Source organism: Stegostoma tigrinum, chromosome 34 (assembly GCF_030684315.1).
Source record: "Stegostoma tigrinum isolate sSteTig4 chromosome 34, sSteTig4.hap1, whole genome shotgun sequence".
NCBI classification, from domain to species: Eukaryota; Metazoa; Chordata; class Chondrichthyes; order Orectolobiformes; family Stegostomatidae; genus Stegostoma; species Stegostoma tigrinum.
In genome coordinates this window covers 9993340-10009663 of record NC_081387.1, presented here as the reverse complement: position 1 = coordinate 10009663, position 16324 = coordinate 9993340, and the positions used below count along the sequence as shown (strand labels likewise).

Here is a 16324-nt window from a genome sequence, read left to right as displayed (position 1 = left end):
TAAAGGAGTTTGTGAGAATCTTTACTCAGTCTACAAGTATAAATATTTTACACACAAATGTAATGTTCAGTTCAATGGCTAGGTGAAAAATGTTCTGGTGAATGCCTTAGCATTGTCTTATTGTCAGTAGCCCTCGCATCTCAAATCCCAGCTCAGAGGCCTCAGCGCATAATTCAGGCACCGATCCAAGTACAGATGGTCTATCAGAGGGTCAGTGCTGAGGGATTGCCACGTTGTCAGAGGGTCAGCGCTGAGGGAGTGTGGCACTGTCAGAGGGTCAGTGCTGAGGGAGCGCCGCACTGTCAGAGGGTCAGTGCTAAGGGTTTGCCTCATTGTCAGAAAACTACCAGTTGAATTAACATGAGATCAATTCCTCATCTGCTTTTTCAAATATGTTAAATATTCCATGGTCACTATTTTGATGTAGCAAAGGTCTCTACTGTGTCCACGGACCAATGTTTATCTCCCATCCGTCATCAATGTTACACAACCAATCGACAGTTTGGTGATCACAGAACAATTAGTGTTAAGGTTTAAAAAATATGCTTGAGATAAATGTAGCTGACTAGATAATGATGTAATTTGATATATTCTTGAATGTAAATTCACCATTGCAGACTTTGAGTCGTGAGACTGTGGGGAATAAAATCAGAGATAGAGTGAATTGTAGACATGAGGCAATCAGGAATCTGCCACATAACTGAGGGTTGAATTGGACATTACTCCACAAGGGATGTACGGGAGGGTACAACTCACAGGAGAGGTTGCACGCTATATAACAGCAACTGCACTTTAATCATACCTTGATGTTTCTGAAAGTTTGGAGCGAACTGAGGGTGTGTAAAAGGTGCTGGATAAATGCTGTTGATGTCCATCTTTCGTGACAATGAGCCAGATGTGGTGGTGTCTCATCCACATCCTGCTGTATATTGGAACTGGAGGTGGACGAAAAATAAAGCCGACTTCAAATTCCGCTCTGTGGGCAGACATTAGTCCCCCTCAGAGCATAATTCACCTACCAGGTTATTCGGCCACATGAGGAATCGCAGTCAGAGCCAATTCTATCTCCAAGCAGTCGATTAAACTAAAACAAACGCGCTCACAGGATCCTGAGATGTTTAAACAGCGGTAGGGGCTGGTGAGTGGAGGGCGGCGGTGTTGGGGTGGTCATATCTATTTGTCTATGACAGAGGATTGATGTACAGCGACCATTCAATGAGACTGCACGCGAAAATCGATCGACTTGTCCATCTACAACGTACATACACACACACTGACACACGCAAACTGGCACACGGGTAGCTGGGTGGAGAGACCGTCTCTTTCTCCTTTGCTCCCACACTCTGCCCCTCACTTGTCACCTTGGAGAAAGCCACCCTGCAACATAAAAGATTTCTAGGAGTTAGTGAGGAGAGTAGCGGTGTGAGAGGGGGAGTTGCTCATTTATTTCAGGGTCCACTTCTCCGCACTGTCCGGACTCCTGTCTCCTGCATCACCTCCACCCTCAATAGGCAGTGTCTGTGCTCGTGTGTGTGTGTGTGTGTGTGTGTGCGCGCGCAAAGCTTTCCCCAGCCTCAGCGCTTCCACTGAGCGAAAGGGATGTGAGCTCCCCAACCTGACGGTGAACGCTGGCTTCTTGCGATTCGCTCAGCGCCGAAGCTGAGGACGTGCCGTGCTCTGGGGAGGAGGGAACCTTCGGCCCGTCTCCAGTGAGACACGCTCACACACACACGCACACACCCCCACACACCCATACACACGCGCGCGCCACGGGCTCTCAGCAAAACAAGGGAGCTTCAAAACGGAGCTGGCTCTTTTCAGTCGGAGGTTGCAATAAACCGGCTGAAAAAGCTTCCATCACCAAACCCCACCTCCACCCCAAATCCTCAGTGAGACACACACACACACACACATACACACACACACCACTTAGAGACAGAGATTGATAGTAGGGAGGGTTTCTGATGACTCTCGATTACTGCAGCCCAAAATCAGTGAGGCGCTGCGCTATGTGGATCGTCCACGTTGACAACAAAAAACGGCACTGGTATAGCGCCTTTTAACAATTAAAACTGCCCTGAGGCTTCGAGGGCGGCCAAAACTCTGTTTACTTTCAGTGACAGTGCAGCGAGCAATTTCCAAGCTCTTTGCATCTGGGATCGATTTCTTTGCCTTCAGGTGTCTTTTTTTAAAATCGAATCCAAAATAGATTTCGAGAACTTTGTCGGCGTTGCAATAAATCCCGAATCATTGCTGCTGTTGTCCTGGGGATGGAAAAAAAAACTTGACAGATTGTTTCCTTTTTGTGATAAGGAGCGTGTCGAGCAGACTTCGGTGGATAGTTCTTTCTCCGCTCGGACCGTTTGTTCCCTACGATTACAATTTTCTTTTACCTCATTTGCCGAGACAACAGCTTACCTCGGACACTGCCTCATGTGAGGAGAGAGATTTGAAATATTGACTCTCGGCTTTTCTAACCCCCTCTGTTTGTCTTTGTTCACTTCCATGTCTGCCTGCATATCTCTCTTTGTAGTCCTTTTTTTGCTGTTGGCCTCTTTCTCTGTCTCTCTCAATGAATTAAATTGAATTGCACAGACTCGTGCTGGGTTTAGATGAGACGTTCTGTATGGGTTGAGGCTGAGTGGGGAGAAACTGAGTTAATATTTCGAATCCAACCGTTTTCTTTCTGACGAGAGGCGTCCTGCACTTTTTTTAAAAAAAGCTAATTCATGGAACGTGGGCGTCGCTGGCTAAACCAGCATTTATTGTCATCCCTAATTGCCCAGAGGGCAGTTAAGTTTCAACCACATTGCTATGGGTCTGGAGTCGCATGTGGGCTAAACCAGGTAAGGATGGCAGTTTCCTTCCCGAAAGGACATTCGTGAATCAGATTTTGTTTTGTTCCACAATCGACGATGGTTTCTCGAAACGTTGACCCACTCTCTCTCTCTCTCCCCTATACGGATGCTGCCAGACCTGCAGAGTTTCTCCATCACTTTCTCCTTGTATATATATCAGCATCGGCGGTACTTTGCTCTTAATGCTCAGAGCCTGGGTGGTCTGGAGATTGTTAATCTCCAAGTGGCAACTGGAATTAAACGAGAAGTGTGAAACAAGGAGGTGCAAGTAGCGACCGAGAAAAAAGACAGACAAGCGCAGAGTGCTGGAGAATCTCAACACATCTGGCAGCATCTCTGGGGAGAGAAAGCAGAGTCACCGTCTCGGGCCCAGTAATTCTTCTCCAGAATCACTGCGCCACCACCACCAGCAAACCCCCCCCCCCTCCCCTCCCACCACCACCACCAACCCAACACCTCTCTCTTTCTCCCCCTCTCTCTAAGTTTCTGGTCTTGCTTTCACAACTCCAACCAAATGGCTGGGGGTGGAGCTACTCCTCCATATTATTCTAACTGTAATTACTTTTACATTGCACCTATTGTTTTAGTCTCTCAATCACTGTGGAACAGATTCCGCCACCTGGTCGGTAAAGATCATTTATAGCGATTCGGACAGAGGTGCTGTACGATCAAAGTTGAAAGGGCAGCCTTTAGGACCACGCGGAATCCTCAGGTGGGGTTACTCCAGTGCGTCGAGGATTCACATTTTCCTTCCAAATCCGCAAATCTCCGTTTCCGCCACCAGTTCTTTACCTTCCCAACTCCTGCCCAAATCTCTCTACTTATTTCGTTCTCTATTTCCACCTCTCACCCTTTATCCTTTTGATCCCATCTCTCGCTATCCCTGGCCTTTTCGTTCAGTCCCAAACAGCAGATCCCTCACTAATTTGTTTTCTCTTCCTGCTCTTCTTTCTCTTCTTCACAACTCTATTTTCCATCTTTTCCATTCTCTCTCTTTCTTCCCCCATTGCTTATTCTGTTTCGTCCCCACTCTTTGCCCCAACCTCTCTCTTATTTCTTGTGCCCTCACCTTCCCCTTCCTCTCCTCCCTCCATCCTTCTTCCTTCATTCTCCACTCCCTGTCACTCCCTCTCTTCACACCTTCCCCCTTCCTGCCTTCTCTCCTCACATCCCACCACTTTCACTCTGTTCCCCCAAACTGTCTAACTCCGTCGCGCTGCCTCCGCCTAATTCCGTTTCTATCTCATTCCCTCTCCTCCCAATCCACTCCTCCTCCCTCTCCCTCCTCCATCTCCCCTCTCTCACTCTTTCCCCGCAGCCCACCTGCTCTCTCACAGTCTGACCAAATGTCCCCCATAATTTTGTAATTTCTTAGGAGTGGAATTCTCCTCCTTCCTGATCGTTTCCTGGGCGACTCGATCTCGGGATCCAGTCCCCAGCGTGATGCTGTGTTTAGTTCCAGGCCCGGTAAAAGCCGCACGCAGAAGCCCTTCTCTCTGATGCCGTTAAAGGCAGCTTTGAACTCGTTGTCTGGGAACACGGAGCTCTCCCCGGGATAGCAGTCTGCCTAAGCTCGTTCGCTATTCCTCCTCTCCACCTCACCAACCCTTCACCCATCCCCAACACCACCATCCCACCCCACTCCCACTCCCGCCTCATTCCGTCTGACCCCGCAACACTGCTGTCTCCAGACTGTCCTGGTGTTAGCCCCTTGTCCCGCTGGCCAGTTCCCAAGTGGATTCGACTGGGGACTCGAGAGCAAGTCTATCGTTGAGCAGCAATGTGCCTACTGGAGAAGAGGCGTCTAGACCACTGGGTCTGAGGATAAGAGGTATTGTTTAGGAGATTGTAATGGGAGAGTTGAGAATTGTGTGGGTGACTTTAAAATTTCACAGAAGATTTGAGAATTGCATGAGTGATTTGCGAATAGCGCGGGATTTGTTTCGGAATTGTAAAAAGAAAGAGATAACTTTTCGGGTCCGGTTCTGAAGAAGGGTCATTCGACCTGAAGCTTTGACTCTGTGAACTCTCTCCACAGATGGTGGCAGACTTGCTGAGTTTTTTCAGCAATTTCTGATTATTGATTATGATTAGATTCCCTACAGTGTGGAAACAGGCCCTTCGGCCTAACAAGTCCACACCACCCCTTGAAGCATCCCACCCTGACACCCCTATAACCCACACACCCCTGAACACTACGGGTAATTTGGCATGACCAATCCACCTAGCCTGCACATCTTTGGACTGTGGGAGGAAACCGGAGCAACCGTAGAAAACCCACGCAGACACGGGGAGAATGTGCAAACTCCACACAGACAGTCGCCCAAGGCTGGAATCGAACACGGGTCCCTGGTGCTGTGAAGCTGCAGTGCTAACCCACTGAGCCACCGTTTCTGATTTTCCAGCATCCGTAAGTCCTTTGATTTGGGGAGAGTTGAACATAGTGTAGGACACTTGAGAATTGTATGAAAGATTTGGGAATTTGAGCGAGAGTTGCGAACTGTGTGGGAGAGTTGGGAATCATATAGCAGATTTGAGAATTGCATGAGATCTGAGAACTGTTTGGCAGATTTAAGAATCGTATGGGGGAGTTGGGAATTATATGAGAGATTTGAGAATAATATGGGGCATTTGTGAATTGTCTGGGAGATTTGAGAATTATAGAATTATAGAGTTCGATGGTCCCAACCAACCCACCCCCACCGCTTCACTCCGGTTAATGGCGTCTGAGAGGGCTGATAAACCCCATAAATGACCTTGAAGAAAATGTGGGAATTCCGAAGTTCAAGACTTCAAAACTGCATATCGTAAACTCCATCGAATGCTGGGTTTCTGACATCTATGACAGCGAGTGGTGGGTTTTGCGCTGAGTGGTAACATTGCAAAGGACCCCTTCAATCTTAGGGTTTGATGGGTGTGACTTGCTGAACAATTCTTTGATCCCAGTTGTAGCTGGCAAAATAAACGCGTCAACGCCCTAAAACCTGCCTTTTCATCACCTCTTCCTCAGCGTTCAACTCCTGTTCTCCGGTAGCCCCTGTGGCAACTGGGAAGCACTGGTGTAAATATGGAGATTCCACAGAAGGTACTTTCTGCAATATTTATCGATGGATAATGTAGTTGTATAAAAACCTGCTGGTCTCTTTTTTCTTCAAAAATAAAGTCATCCCTTGGGACACAGGCGCTGTTGCCGAATCCAGTCCTTAATTGGTCATGAACTGAATGGCTTGCTCAGAATTTCAGAGCAACCACATTACTGTGTGGTTTGGAGTCACAAATAGCTCACATCAGGTAAGGATGGCAGATTTCCAAGACTGTAGTGTAGTAGATTGCTTAGCGTAGCAATTGCTGACGACTCCAAAGCAATTTTTGCTAAGGTCAGTTTTTTTTTCTTTTTTTTGTATAAAAGCCCTGATTTTAACTGATTGATGTAAAGTCTACGAGCGGCTCCGGAGGGATTTGATCATGTTATCCAAGAGTTTGTGGCTGTGGAGTGATTAACCCAGCAATGTTACCCCTGCACCACAACATTCAGAGCTGACCAATGGCGATGAAATGGAATATGCAATCTATTTTAGAGTCAGTGGACGATGGCTCAGTGGTGAACACTGCTGCCTCACAGCGCTAGGAACCCGTGTTCGATCCCAAATGCGGGCGACTGGCTGCGTGGACTTTGCATGTTCTCCTTCTGTCTGCATGGGTTTCCTCCCACAGTCCGATGGTGTGAGGCCAGTTGGATTGTGCGTGCTAAATTGCCCATGGTGTTCAGGGGTGTGTAGAATAGCAGGATATAGAGGGTTATAGCAGAGAGATGGATTCAAGGCGAGTGAACGACTTTGTGGTGGGGCCAGATAGTTTTCGCCTTGCAGATACCAATTTGAAGGAAATGTCTGCCCATGCAATACCAAATGTATGCATTTTGTACAGATGTATTGTCTCTGATAGCGTGTATGTGTGCGCAGTGTACGTGATTTATCTCCCGTTCCGGATACTATTTCGAACACAACACCGCACATTCCCATTCCCCCTGTGTGGGAGGTGTGAGGACACCGAAAAGCGTCGTCTGTTCGCCTCACCCAGCCTGAGCCAGGACACAAGTGCTTCCGGCCTGTCCAGCTCATTCTCACTCTGGGGCGACACCCAGTCTTGGAGAGCGTCGACGTTCGCTCAATCGTTCATTGTCCAACATGAGAATCAATTCCAGACCCTGGAGAAACTTCCTTCATTTAACGGCTAATAATGAAATATCCCTGAAAACACAAACAGCGGAATTACACAAGCCATAAATCAGCGTTCGTGGAAATGAGTTTTTGATGAACAGCCAGATTTTGGAATTGTTCTGCTTCGCTGTTGGGTATTTAATGCTCCTGTCTGGCATCAAATTAACTCTCTCTAACATTTCATTCAATGTTGAAATCACAGAGTTTCCAGTGCCAGGGTATTAAATGAGCTGACATTGTCGAACCACAAACTGAGCAGGATTAAAACTGCCCTCAGCTTGAAGCTGTCTTTAACGTCAAATCCAATTAGCCTGCTCTGAAGGTGAAATTATTTATATTGATCAGCGCTCTGTGAAGTTAAGGTGAAACTAATAAGAAATCTCCACTAAACTGGGCAGAAAATATCGCAACCCAATCAAACTCCAATTATGTCTGGGATTGAGAAAATCTAGACCCAATATTCCACCTGTTTGTGCAAACTGCTTCGACATTTGCAATGTGCTCATCTCTGATGAAGGGTCTAGGCCCGAAACGTCAGCTTTTGTGCTCCTGAGATGCTGCTTGGCCTGCAGTGTTCATCCAGCTCCACACTTTGTTATCTTAGACAATACACTGCTTCCTATATAAGCTATGACTAAACATTTGATCCATTCTATCTCTTCCAATGCCTGTATCTCTCTGTGTATTTTCAACCTCGTTCAACGTGTAGCCCTTTTTAGTTCAGTCGCATCCACCAGTACTTGTCCTCCTTCCTGTCTCTGTAAACTCCTCCTGACCTATTGCCCTCTCTGTCTCAATGCTCCTCAGTCTCTGTCTGCCTATCCATGTTCACTCCTTTCTCTCCACCACTCAAAATCCTGCTTGCAGCAGACTCCGCACTAAAGTCTGGATTGTCCCTTCAAAACCTAATGTTTCTGTAGCTCTCACTCCATGGACAACCCCTCCTAGAAAATGCACATTTGAGCTACATCCTGATATCTCTATCTTTGGCTCAATTATTGTCAGATCACATAGACCTTTCATTATGTTAAAGATGCAATTTAAATGCAAGCTGTTGTTGAAGATTCAAGTGAGAGATGGTGAGTATGTGTTGCGGCCTGAACGCCAAGCGCCAATGGTTGAGAGTGTTTTGAGAGTTTAACTGGAGGTGATGAGGGTGTGTGAACACGTTGACTGGAGATGGTAAGAACATGTGGAGGAATGTGGGGGTGGTGGGTGCACACTGACGAATTTCAATGGAGGGAGTGTGTGTGAGTAGCTTGACTGGAGATGGTGGGTGTGTGCGGTGGGGATCTGCAGTAGTGATGTTGTGCTCAGAATGTGATTCAGACTGTGACGATCATGCTGAAGAGGAGTAGAATTGCACCGGAGGAAATGAGAAATCCAGAGACTATTTCTGCTTATGGTGAAGAAATTTATAAAATCTTGTCATATTTATTCTAAAGAAGTGGTATAAATATCTGAGTTACTATTCTGCAAGTTATTCACAGCTCAGAGTAATATCTTATGTTGCAAAGTAGGCTATGGGTTGGGCCACTAAACATTTTCTGAATCAAACTGAGAATTTCCCTCATTCCAGAGTGGATCATGGCTGATGTTGAGGAGAGATGATTGAGGAAAGTGAACAGTTCTTTGTTTTTTTTTGGAGTCCCTTTAGCTATCTCCTGAAAGATACGATTCGATCTCAAACCAGAGACTCAAAGGTAGAATCCAAGCTGACATACTGAGGAGGTGTTGCGCTAACAGAAGGAAAGAGAAAGACAGTGAGTGTTGCAGTGTCAAAGTGACCAAACTCAGTAAGTGCTCTGTTATCAGTACTCGGCATGTGCTGCACTGTCACAAGGTCAGTACTGAGGGAGTGCTGCACTATCAGAGGGTCAGTACTGAGGGAGTGCTGCACTGTCAGAGGGTCAGTACTGAGGGAGTGCTGCACTGTCAGAGGGTCAGTACTGAGGGAGTGCCGCACTGTCAGAGGGTCAGTACTGAGGGAGTGCTGCACTGTCAGAGGGTCAGTACTGAGGGAGTGCCGCACTGTCAGAGGGTCAGTACTGAGGGAGTGCCGCACTGTCAGAGGGTCAGTACTGAGGGAGTGCTGCACTGTCAGAGGGTCAGTACTGAGGGAGTGCCGCACTGTCAGAGGGTCAGTACTGAGGGAGTGCCGCACTGTCAGAGGGTCAGTACTGAGGGAGTGCTGCACTGTCAGAGGGTCAGTACTGAGGGAGTGCCGCACTGTCAGAGGGTCAGTACTGAGGGAGTGCTGCACTGTCAGAGGGTCAGTACTGAGGGAGTGCCGCACTGTCAGAGGGTCAGTACTGAGGGAGTGCCGCACTGTCAGAGTGTCAGTACTGAGGGAGTGCCGCACTGTCAGAGGGTCAGTACTGAGGGAGTGCCACACTGTCAGAGGGTCAGTACTGAGGGAGTGCCGCACTGTCAGAGGGTCAGTACTGAGGGAGTGCCGCACTGTCAGAGTGTCAGTACTGAGGGAGTGCCGCACTGTCAGAGGGTCAGTACTGAGGGAGTGCTGCACTGTCAGAGGATCAGTACTGAGGGAGTGCCGCACTGTCAGAGGGTCAGTACTGAGGGAGTGCCGCACTGTCAGAGGGTCAGGACTGAGGGAGTGCCGCACTGTCAGAGGGTCAGTACTGAGGGAGTGCTGCACTGTCAGAGGATCAGTACTGAGGGAGTGCCGCACTGTCAGAGGGTCAGTACTGAGGGAGTGCTGCACTGTCAGAGGGTCAGTACTGAGGGAGTGCCGCACTGTCAGAGGGTCAGTACTGAGGGAGTGTTGCACTGTCAGAGGGTCAGTACTGAGAGAGTGGCACACTGTCAGAAGGTCAGTACTGAGGGAGTGCCACACTGTCAGAGTATCAGTACTGAGATAGTGCCATACTGTCAGAGGGTCAGTACTGAGGGAGTGCCACACTGTCAGAGGATCAGTACTGAGAGAGTGCCACACTGTCAGAGGGTCATTACTGACAGATTGCTGCACCGTCAGAGGTTCAGTGGTAAGGGAATGCTGCACTATCAGAGGGTCAGTGCTGATGGAGTGCTGCACTGTTGGATGTTCACTACTGGGGGAGTGCCACACTGTCAGAGAATCAGTACTGAGGGAGAGCTGCACTGTCAGAGGAGCTCAGGAAACTGCTACAGGAGTTGAGGTCAAAACATTGAAAATTGGCATGAAGGAAGTAGATGCTGTTCTTAGGACTAAGTGGATCAAAGAGGCTGGAGAGAAAGAGGCTGGAGAGAAAGAGGCAGCAGGCTGCTGAGTTAAATGATCAGCCAGGATCATCTTGACCAATGGAGTGCATTCAACAGGCAGAATGGCTTACTCTTCCTCTGATGTTCATACATTTCTGCAGAAAAGCAATACAAATTCAAGTGGGCAGTGCTGAGCAGGTGCTATCCTGTTAGAGACGTAGAATTGATGAAGCATTGCACTGTCAATTTTGAAATAGGTCAGCTGAGGCTAAAGCTTTGTCTGTCTCAAACTGATGTAACTGATCCCACAGCCACTATAGTGAAGAGCAACAGGGGAATTCTCCCCAGTATCTGGTCCAATATTTATTCCAAATCAACATCATTAAATAAAACAGACTTATTGGCCTTTTGTCTCATTTGGGATTTTGATTTGTTTCATTCATTCATTCCTCCCCCATTTGGCTGCTGTGAATCACATTATTTCTGTGCAACGTCACAACTGCTGGTGGATCAAGTCTGAGGTTGGTTGAGCAAAGGTTGATGGTCTGCGGTACCTGTTCTGAAATCCATCGATTTGGTTTGTTTCCCTACAGGGAACCAGAAGGAAGAGATGATCAATGGGAAACAGTGTCTGGTCAGGCAGCAGTCACCATGTTGGCTTTGAGTACTGATTGATCATCTGCCAGACACAGTAAACAGCTGGAAAAGACAGCCTGAATCCTAAATCGCAGAACATTTTCACCGACACTGGTATAAGCAGCTGGAATTGTAACACCTGCAATATCAGCAGCAAAGACTGAATCCTAACATCTGGATGATTAAAGCTAATGTTGGGGAGAAAATAAAATAACTGGAAACCAAACATCTGGAATACATAATCAAAATTGAGAAAATCAACCAATATCCTAACATCCAGGTTATCAACACTAAACTGAGGAGAAGCAGTTGGAATGCAAAACGCAGCATATTAATGTGAACATTGGGGAAAACAACAGGAATTTAAACTCTTGGAATATATGCGCAGACTGAAATAACCTTTTGTCTGAGCAAACTGTATTGTGATCTCTTGAAACAATCCCAGATAGATTGAGGTCACTCCTTTCTAACAGACAACCCTGTGAGAATGGTTACACCCTGAGTCAGGCTCAGACATACTGAGATTCCCTCCTTTCTAAAAAGGGTATGGTTGGAGCAATGCATCTATCTAGCCTGCTGCCCCTTCACACTCTCTATGTGACCCTGTCTCTCTCTGCACAGCACTTCCCTTCCTGGGGTCACTATGACCTGTGTAAGACCCGGGTCCACTGGGACCAAGGGATGAGTTGGGATTACATGGCCTGCCAACCTGAGGCCACCTTGCTCACCAGGTTCCTTAAGATCAGTCTGGATCCCCCCAACAGCACGTGTGGAGAGACTCCTGAGATGTACTGCACTCTGGTGAGTACAACCCTTTTGAAAGCAGCTTCTGTTGTGTGTGGCACTGTGAACAGAGGCTCACTGAATAGCCTTTATCAAAGTGAATTCTGTTCACTCTCCAACATTGGATTCATTATCAGATTCAATGAGAACAAAAGCAAGGAAGTAGTGATAAAAAAATGTTAAGTCAGTGGACAGGCCCAAGACAAAATATTGTAATACACTAAAATATTATAAAATTTTGGTACTGTATTACTAGGGATAGATGAATGGGACATGTGAAAAGGGCAGTACATTAATCATGAATGATTTTAATCTCATGTAGATTGGGAAAATCAAGTTGCCGAGATAGCCATGAAGAAGAGTTCATAGACTACATTCAAGACAATATCTGAGAACAATATGTGTGTATTCAACAATTTAGATGTGGTAATGTGTAAAGTGGAAGGTGTAATAAATTATCTCAGAGTTATAAATCCCCATAGGGAACAGTGAACATAATATGGTGGAATTTAGCACGCAGTTTGAGAGTGACAAATTTGGGTTGGGAAACAATGATGCAGATCTTAAATAAGGCTGATTACATAAAGATGAGAGCAGAGTTACTTGGAGTGAGCTAGGAAAAGTTTTTAGCAGAAAAGACAGTTGAGGATATTTAAGAAAGTAGTTCATGGCTCACAGCAAAGAAATACCTGAGTGAGGAAGTAGGATTCAGGAAGCAGATAAGCCAACCATTGCTAACTGAGGAAGTGAGGGACCACAAGGAAAGAAAGTTAAGGAATAAATGAAACATCAAAGAACTTGGCAAAGATTAGCAGTAAATCAGAGGATTGGGAAAGTTTTATAAACCAACAGAGGTGACAAAAAAAAGGAATAATTGAGTATCAGTGCAATGTAGAGGAACTAAGGGTGAAATGCCAATAAACCCCCTGGCCCTGAGGGTTAGCATAATTGGATGTCAAAGGAAGCAGCTACAGAGATAATGAATGTGTTGGTAGAAATGTTGCGAGAATCCTAATAGGTCAAAAAAGTCCCAGACAGCTGGAAAACTGCCATTGCAAACTGTCCTTATTTGAAAAGGGAGGGAGGGAATTAGCTTAACATCTGCCTTTGGAAAAATATTGGAGTCTGTTATAAAGGATGCAGTTGCATCACATTTAGAAGCATACAAAATAATCAAGCAGAGTCAACATGGCTTTTTGAAGGAGAAATCATGCCTGACAAAATTTGTTTAGATTCTTTCCTGAGGTAGTAAGTTAGATAGGCAAAAGTGCATCAGTAACATAAAACAGTTAGATTTCCAAAAGCTGCTTGGGAAGGTACAACACATGAGAGTAATTAACATGGTAACAATTCATTGTGTTGATTGTAGCACAGTAGCATGAATATAAGAGTGGCTAATTAATGGAAGACAGAGAGTTGACATAAGAATGGCATGCTGTAACTATTGGAGTTCCCAAAAGATCAGCACTGAGGCTCTTACTTTCCACAATATATATTAATTACTCAGATGATGGAAGTGGATGCACTATTTTCAAGTTTATGCATGACACAAACATAGTTGGGAGGGCAGGTAGTGTAGAGGATACAAAGAGCCTGCACAGGGACAGAGAGGGGTCAAGTGAGTGAGCATGCACTTTGCAGATGAAATATGATGTGGATTATTATGAGGCCATGCACTTGGTCAGGATTCATAGAAGGACCATATGCTATTTAAAAGGAGATAGAAACCATAGAAAACACACCACAGAGGGACCTGGGGGTCAGTGTGCCTGAATCACAAAAAGCTAGCATGCAAGTTCATCAGGCTGCAGAGACAGCAAATGGAAGTTTGTCCTTTATTTAGATAGGAATGAAATGCAAGAACGGGGAGGTCTTTCTGAAACTATACAAGGTGCGAATCAATTCACATCTTCAATACTGTGAACTGTTTTGCTTCTTTGTGAAAGTAAGATAATGACATTGCAGGCTGTTCAGAGAAGGGTGACGAGGTTGATTGCCAGTATTAGAGTTTAGCAAGGGAAGTAAAGGCTTTGGGGGAAAGGCAGGAAGTAGAGTTCAGGATTTTCGGTCATCAAGGATCTCATTGAATGGAGGAACAGAACCAAATGTCTGAATGGTTGAGACCTATTCCTATGGTTGAGAGCTTTTTTGCCTTGGAGAGGTTGCTGAGGTTAGTTCGTGTAAAAGCTTCAAGGATAAAGACATTCAGTTTATACGGACAGTCTAGAGAAGCAGGAATTATATCTCGAGTGTGGGATCTGTCCAATTTTGTTTCTTGTCAGTGATGCTTATAATGATTAGGGGAGGCAATGGCCGAATGGTATTTTCGCTGGACTGTTAATCCAGAGACCCAGATAACATTCTGGGGACCAGGATTCAAATCCCATCACAGCAGATGGTGGAATTTGAATTCAATAAAATATCTGCAATTAAAAATCTAATGATGACCATGAATCCATTGTCAAGAAAAACCCTTCTGGCTCACGAGTGTCCTTTAGGGAAGGAAACTGCCATCCTTACCTGGTCTGGCCTACATGTGACTCCAGACCCACAGCAATGTGATTGACTTTCAACTGCCGTCTGGGCAATTAGGGATGGGCAATAAATGCTGCCCAGCCAGAAACCCCCTCATTCTGTTAATGAATAAAAGATTATCACTCTTTTTGGGGCTTCTGTGAAACATTTTATTTTTTGAAGTTCAGATTTCAGCCAAAACACATCTAATTGGATTCTTATAGATTTTGTAGCCTCACAGTATCTGACTGAATGATTTGATGAGGTTTCAGCCCTCTAAATTATCCAGCAATAAAGTAATTGAGATGTAAATTTGCTGTTGTTTCTAAATAATAATTGTCCTGTCATTACTTTAAGCGTTTCCTCCCAGTAATTGATTCTGACATTTTTGTTAGAGGGGTAAAACCCTGAGTTAATCAGCTACGTGTTTCAGCAATAATTGAATTGGATCTTTTATTGCAAATTGTGTAGTTTGTCAGAGGGAACTTTTCTGCAAGTCAATTAGTAATCTGTTATAACAATAATGTAAGTCTTTGAAGTAAATCTTACGACTATTCTATATATTGCAATGTCAATAACGTGTGTGAAACATTGGCTGGATCCGGTGAGACCAGTCCTCTATTACTGTTACAGAATATCCCAAAGTGCTTCACAGTCAATTACGTGCTCCTCGAACTGTGTTCACTTTGTAATGAAGGAAACACACCAGCAACCTGTACGCAAAACAGTCTCACAGACAGCAACATTGTTACGTTCAGATCATCATTTTGAATGGTGTTTCTTCAGGGTGGCACAGTGGCATTTCATCTTTCCCACTGGGATTTAATAGGCCAGCTAGTGCCTGAAAGACTTACTCAAATTTTGAAACCTTTATCACGTAGCACATTTTTTAAAAAAAAATCCGTGGCTGTTTTTTGACACATGTTCTTGCTCCTTCATTCCCAATCTGTTCCATCTCCTGAATTTTGCTTCTCTGATTCCGTATTCAGTGTGAGTGGGTGAGTGAGACGGAAAGACTCCAGGGTGAGAATGCATTCAGACTGTGGCTGTGACGTCAGTACAAAGATGCTAATTCCTGGAGAGATGCTGTGGTGATACAATATACTGGGGGTAGGTACAGTGATGTAAAAAATTATATTACTGCGGCAGTAATCCAGGGAGAATGTTCCAATGTTGCAATGACCTTTGAGGCTGGGTTGAGGAAGACATCGCGAGTCTTGCTGTTGACCTGTCACATTATTGATCTCCTTCTTACCACTTTATCTCAACGGGCAGCACATTTCAACAGAAACTCTGCCCATTTCCGTGATTGCAGTGGCAAAACTCCACAAATTGAGTTATCTACGAGCCATGCTCTCTCTCAGCCCCTTCAACACAATTCCAGTACTCTCACTTACACACGCAAGGATGGAGACAAGTAGCCAGTCACTGTCACATTTGAATAAACAACATCGGATGTAAGTGCAGCTCCATATCTCAGCTTTTCACGAAAACAACAAAGCCTCAATCAGATGAATTTATCAATTGAAAGTTTGAGTCAACGTGAAATGGGGTGAATTCAATCAACTTTATATTTCAATAGTTTTTTTTCTAAGTGCAAATTAAATGAAATCCAAATATAAATTAGACATCAATAATGGTTGCATAGTGGTTATGCTTTGGAACTAATATTCCAGGCATCTTGTCCAATGATCACAGACATGAGTTCAAATTCCAGTGCAGCAGCTAAGGAGTTTAATTTCAGTTATTTAAATAACACGCCTGGGAGCATTGACAGTGATCATAGAACGACCAGATTGTCATAAAATAAAGTCAGTTTCCCAATCCTCACTTAGTCTGGGTTATATGGGAAACCAGACCGACAACAATGTGGTTCACTCTGAACCTCTCAAATGACTGAAATGTGACACTCAATTATCAAAGAGGTGTCTCGCAACCATCTTCACAAGAGCAATTAGGTCATTATGGGCTTTGAGAGAGACACAGCAAAGGGTCGCTGGGCTTGAAATGTTAACTTTGATTGCTTTCCACAGATATTGCCAGCCCTGCTGATTTTCTCCAGCCATTTGTCTTTTTGTGTGTTTTGGTTCTCCATCTTCTGGAGTTCTTTGC

General features: G+C 45.2%; 1 protein-coding gene across 3 annotated transcripts in view; it reads left to right on the top strand.

The window, feature by feature from the left end:
* Positions 1–2818: 2818 nt before the first annotated feature.
* The window catches only part of LOC125446286 (netrin-G1-like), a 63944-nt gene continuing 50438 nt past the window's right edge, over positions 2819–16324 (top strand). The window contains exons 1-3 of one of the 3 annotated variants that reach the window (XM_059639643.1): positions 2819–2846; positions 4234–4689; positions 10873–11716. In XM_059639643.1, coding sequence (XP_059495626.1) covers positions 11462–11716 — 255 coding nt within the window. In that variant the 5' untranslated portion in view covers positions 2819–2846; positions 4234–4689; positions 10873–11461. Of the gene's footprint in view, positions 2847–3562; positions 4690–10872; positions 11717–16324 lie in introns of those variants that run through there. The other 2 variants (XM_059639644.1, XM_059639645.1) reach the window with 2 other exon arrangements.